General features: G+C 46.1%; 1 protein-coding gene across 1 annotated transcript; it reads right to left on the bottom strand.

The window, feature by feature from the left end:
- Positions 1–1,120: 1,120 nt before the first annotated feature.
- On the bottom strand, positions 1,121–3,373 carry LOC140535706 (uncharacterized). The gene is made up of 2 exons (XM_072657158.1): positions 3,093–3,373; positions 1,121–2,159 (listed from the first exon to the last, which is right to left on the bottom strand). The coding sequence occupies exons 1-2, from the start codon at positions 3,312–3,314 to the stop codon at positions 1,707–1,709; spliced, it is 675 nt and encodes a 224-aa protein (XP_072513259.1). The 5' UTR covers positions 3,315–3,373; the 3' UTR covers positions 1,121–1,706.
- Positions 3,374–5,806: the final 2,433 nt, after the last annotated feature.

Below are 5,806 nucleotides of genomic sequence, written 5' to 3'. Positions count from 1 at the left end.
AAACCTTCTTCCCTGGTAGAGACAGTTACTTCAACAAAAGCAGGATCAGCTCTTTTTAATACTCATGATTTCAGAAGAAGCAATGAATGAGCAGGTGTCCCAATACTTTTAACAAATGTTTTTTTTGTTTTTTCTTCAAACTAAATTAGATCCGTAGGCTCCTGGCCCTCAGTCTGGTACAGTAAACCACTTCTTTTGCTCTCGCTCTGTTTTTTGGATAAAGTGCTCATTAATGTCCAGAGCTAGAACCACGTTCTACTTTTAAAATGAAGACTCCACCATGGGCCTGTGCGCAACGGAAATTCTCCACTGACCTCTTTCAGTGGTCCATCATAGTCTCTGTCCCATCGACAGGGACATCTAATGTATTAAAGTTCGGTTTTAAATTTTAAAAGTAATGATATCTCTGCAGAACCAACAACTCCAATCAGCCATAACATTAGTACCATTAGTAAAGTGAAATACCTTGATTATCTTCATCTACAGTGGCTCCATCTGTCCAGGGGTGGATCTACACATTAGGCAGTGAGTGAACGGTCAGTTCTTGGAGGTGTGGGAGTTAAAAAATGGACAATCCTAAGAATCTGAGACACCAGACTGTGAGGTTCTAGACAATGACTGGGTCAGAACTCAGACCACCAGAACATCATCATTCAGGTCTTGTGGGGTGTTCTCTCTTGATATGCAGTGGTCATTACCTACCAAAAGTGCTCCAAGGAAGGACAACTGGTGTACCAGAGACATTGGCTCATTGGTTCACAAGGCTCATTGATGGTAATGGAGGTTTGGCTGGGTAACTATAGGGGGGGCTATGTGAGACTGGGGTTCGATTCCCCCGTAGTTTGCATGACTATGCTGGTCCGCCTCTGTAATATGGGTACCTCTCTAGATAAGAGCATCAGCTAAATGCATGCATGATGCCATAGGCAGTCAAGACTATTTCTTGCCTATTAGGCAGATGGTGCTAATGTTATGGCTGATCAGTGTAGAACCGTACCAGGGTCTTTAAGGTCTTTAAGGTGAGCAATAATTAGTAGAATAGGCCAATTACTTCCACTGTGAAGAGGTCGACAAAGCCCAGGACTCTGCAAGAGGCAAATACACACGTGAACTCTCCAGATATTGTACAGTAATTTTATTGGCTGCATGACTGAATTACAACAACGCTGAATATTCAGCCCCCTCCCCGAGAGGCAGCCAGGTCCTATAACCAAATCCCATCCCGAGGCACTCTGTGAATACGGGAACCCGCTTCAAGTTTCATGTCCGTCGTTAGCCCCCGGTTCCCAAGGCTAACCGCTAATCCAGACGCAGCCACTGGCGCGGCTAATCTGTAGTGACGTCTACTTTTCAGCTACTGTCTAACAGTAAACACCTTTCCACTGTCTTGCAGTAAATGGCTTGCACATGTAGGTCTGACTAAACTTCACACATAACTTACACAGTTCATAAATATCTAGAAAACCCAAAAATATATGTACAAAACGTCATCATAAATAGTAGATACGAGTATAAAAACATGGCATAAATAGTGCTTCCTGAGAGTCCTTCCTGAGTAGATCAAAGTGCAGAGGGTTCAGGACCCTCGAGGTCTTTTGTTTTTTTCTTCAACTGTACGAAACAGAAGAATCCAGATCCGATGAGGTTGCCCTTAAGCGGCAGGTGTACAGTACCCATAGCATGCGCTAACATGTGTTAACAAATGTTCAGTCCGCCTCTGGCCCGTCCACGAGGAACATCCCGAAACCAGAACTGTTGACCTCCAGTCTCCGGTTCTTGAGCTCCTTGTTTGAATGGATCTTAGCCAGGAGTCTACTGTTCTTCTCCAGGTGTGGGATCACAGTCCAGCACTTCTTGACCGCTGTTTGGTTCCCGAGCAGCTCCATGGTGCAGGAGAGCTGTTCAACCCTGTTATGATCCTCGAACGTGATGGTCAGCACCTCGTTGGAGCACTGAAAGATGCAGGACAGGTTGAGCTGGACGTAGAGGAAGTAGGATCCCTCATGCTTCACTGTTAGCATTCTTTGGGTGGGGTTGTAGCTGTATCCCGAGCCCATGGTCTGACCTTCTCCGTAGGGTATGGGCTCCCAGGCCATCACACCTTTGCTCATCACACCTGCAGAAGAAACGGAGGCCCGCAGGTAAGCAAAACTCTTGGCCTGTGAGAAAGAAGAATAGAGAAATCGTGAGAAACTCGAGCCATGATGCAATAAGAACCCTTCTTCACCAAGCCCAGCCCTGTAGTCCACCTGCTTCATCTGGACCTTCTGGAGCTGAACCAGACAACAGGTGGACCACAGGACTGGTCTCAGGAACATTATAGATGAGCAGGATCTAGATCTACTGAGTGTAGCTATGATGCTAGCAAAGAAAATTAGGATCCCACTGCTTCTACAATCAGGCTTTCAGTAATTTCTACCAGGGGCCTACAGAAGCCCTTCATGATGGTGGTCCGTGGTGGTATTTTTGTATTTCCAGATGGGTGGATTTTATAAAGTAAAGGATATTAAGACTTTTGCAAGTGAGCTATGACTCTAGATACGTCTCATGGTTTTCCAACAGGATCCTAATGGTTCTAATGGTCTTTTTTCAAGTAGGGTAAACGATCTAGATCTACAAATCTATCGAAAATGCTCAAACTCAACAACTTGGCCATTTAAGGGTGTAGCAGGTGAGCTGGGACTGATTCTAGACACTGGGGATGGGTTTCCAATGGGGGTCATCAAGGGTCTAATGGATCCTTTGGCTGCAGAGAAGACCTGAACATCCAGGTAAGGATTCCAGGAGACGTTCTTGTCATCTCAAGGTCCTAGTTATTGCTCCAAAGAGCAATTATGAATAAATAAAATAATAATAATAATATAAATAATAAAAAAAGGAGCAGTAATCTAATCACCATTAACCAGAGAAGGTGCTGAGGGAGGTCTGGGGTGTTCTACTGTACAAGTGCACTGTAGACTCTACAGAACCACCAGAACCATTAGGAGACCACTACACCACTGTGACCCACCAGGACCACCAGTATTCTAGTCTTCAGCTGCACTCAACATTGCGGCCACCCTTCACACCCCAACCGAAACGCGTGGGCTTACCTTGTAGGGCGAGTCGTCGCTCCCTTGCTGGCTCACAATGGCCTGCGGGCTCCGGTGCACGCTCTCCGCCCCTGCGTTCAGGTTCCACGCGAACAGCGCAGCGGCAGCGAAGCCTGAGAGAACGAGCGCAAAAAGCACAACCACGGATCCTACGAGGCACATATCCATGCGCCTGGAGCGTGCAACCCTGCTCTCCAAGCTCTCCACATCCGTTGATGACATGATGATGTTGGTGATGATGGTGATGAAGTGTAACAATCCTCTGTATTTATGCTCCCTCTCTCTCTCTCTCTCTCTGTGTGTGTGCTTTATTGACAGAGCTCCTCTGTATTTATTAGATTTGGGAAAAAAGGAAGTAACGGGTTTCCCTCGGCCCCACCCCCTCGCTGCGTCACTCAGACATGCAGAGAGTGAGAACAGAAAAAAAACCTGCAGACTTTCCTCCACCTACTCCTTCTTCTGGTTCTCTTTTTTCTCACTATTGCGTAACTAACTGAGAGCCCGGACGTGGAACCTAGCGCCAGTAACAGCAGCAGCAGCCGCGGCGCGAGAGCAGCGCTGTTTCCTCCCACTGTCACTCCACAGCCCACAGCAGAATCTCCGTGACCCTGTAGGCAGGGGGGCAGGAGATAAGAACCAATAAGAGGCTGCAGGAAACACTATGGGTCAATAGAACCAAATAAGAGGCTGCAGGAAGCACTATGGGTCAATAGAACCAAATAAGAGGCTGCAGGATGCACTATGGGTCAACAGAACCAAATAAGAGGCAGCACGAAGCACTATGGGTCAATAGAACCAATAAGAGGCAGCAGAAAGCACTATGGGTCAATAGAACCACATAATAGGCTACAGGAAGCACTATGGGTCAATAGAACCAAGCACTATGGGTCAATAGAACCAAATAAGAGGCAGCAGGAAGCACTATGGGTCAATAGAACCAAATAAGAGGCTGCAGGAAGCACTATGGGGCAATAGAACCAATAAGAGGCAGCAGGAAAGACTATGGGTCAGTAGAACCAATAAGAGACAGCAGGAAGCACTATGGGTCAGTAGAACCAATAAGAGACAGCAGGAAACACTATGGGTCAGTAGAACCAATAAGAGACAGCAGGAAGCACTATGGGTCAAAAGAACCAAATAATAGGCTGCAGGATGCACTATGGGTCAATAGAACCAAGCACTATGGGTCAATAGAACCAAGCACTATGGGTCAATAGAACCAAATAAGAGGCTGCAAGATGCACTATGGGTCAATAGAACCAAGCACCATAGGTCAATACAACCAATAAGAGGCTGCAGGAAATACTATGGGTCAATAGAACCAAATAAGAGGCAGCAGGAAATACTATGGGTCAATAGAACCAAATAAGAGGCAGCAGGAAACACTATGGGTCAATAGAACCAAATACGAGGCTGCAGAACACTATGGGTCAATAGAACTAAGCACTATGGGTCAATAGAACCAAGTACTATGGGTCAATAGAACTAAGCACTACGGGTCAATAGAACCAAATACGAGGCTGCAGGAAGCACTATGGGTCAACAGAACCAAATAAGAGGCTGCAGAAAGCACTATGGGTCAACAGAACCAAATAAGAGGCTGCAGAAAGCACTATGGGTCAACAGAACCAAATAAGAGGCTGCAGAAGCACTATGGGTCAATAGAACCAAATACGAGGCTACAATAGGAGGTCAATAGGAGGTCAATAGGAGGTACTCAGCAAATGTGTGAAGTGATTCATGATCTTATAAATGTGACCTCCTTTTTGGAATACTGAATCAGTTCACTCAGCCCCTGATGACCTGGTGTCTGATATGACCTGAGCCCACTCTGAAAGAAGGGAAGTCCACTTCTTGGCTCTGCTGCGAGGTTGTCCAGCGCCCACGTGTTAACCTCAGCAAGGGTTCGGAAATGATCTTCTGATGAGTTGGAGTTGGAGGAGTTAAGCAGAACAGGATGGGGCAATTTGAGAATAAATGAAGCCATGTGAATGTGATTATCCTTAAAAAAAAATCATACTACCATAAAAGCACTGCATGACACAACGAGGCTTCGGCTGTCGGAGACAGTGTTGACATATGTTCAGTGACTGAGGTGTGTGTGTATATCTGTGTATATGTGTGTGTGTGTGTGGTTTTTCACCACAGTGATGAATCTGAAGGTTGTCTCAGACGGGTCATTTGAGATCAATAGCCTTGGCATGCAAGTATGTGTTGGTGTGACGTGTGTGTTGGAGTGGGGATGTCTTTTCATGTGTGGGTGTATGGGTGTGTGGGTGTGTTGTGAGAAGGCCGCACTGCTGAAGTGAAACGCTGTGTCAAAAGGACAGCGAACTCCCGAAGATTTTGCAGGAAGTGACATCAGTCTGAAAGTCAGTCCTGGATTACTGTAAATAAACACTGATATAGCTCCTGGGATATTACTTGCATTTGTTGAGATATATATATATATATATATATATATAATATGACACATATTGGGCTTACATAATCACTGATTAGCCATAACAATTACACCACCTGCCTAATACCACCTAGGGCACCCCTGAAGGCGTCCAAGACTAACGTCAGCAGCAGATCCTTTAAGAAGTCCTGTAAGTCCTGTAAGGTGTGGGACCACCATGAGCATCAGTGAGCCTTGGGTCACCGTAGTTCACCGGTTGTCCTTTCTAGACCCGGTGGGGACACCAGGGGGAAAGACACCCCACAAGACC

The sequence above is a fragment of the Salminus brasiliensis genome, chromosome 15 (assembly GCF_030463535.1).
Source record: "Salminus brasiliensis chromosome 15, fSalBra1.hap2, whole genome shotgun sequence".
Taxonomy (NCBI): Eukaryota; Metazoa; Chordata; class Actinopteri; order Characiformes; family Bryconidae; genus Salminus; species Salminus brasiliensis.
The sequence above is the reverse complement of the archived record's forward strand: the minus strand, read 5'-3'. Positions and strand labels throughout refer to the sequence as shown.

Coding starts and splice junctions, on each gene's coding strand:
- LOC140535706 (XM_072657158.1), bottom strand. CDS start 3,314: ATGTCATCAACGGATGTGGAGAGCTTGGAGAGCAGGGTTGCACGCTCC. Junction 2,160..3,092: donor GCGACGACTCGCCCTACAAG/GTAAGCCCACGC, acceptor TCTTTCTCACAG/GCCAAGAGTTTTGCTTACCT.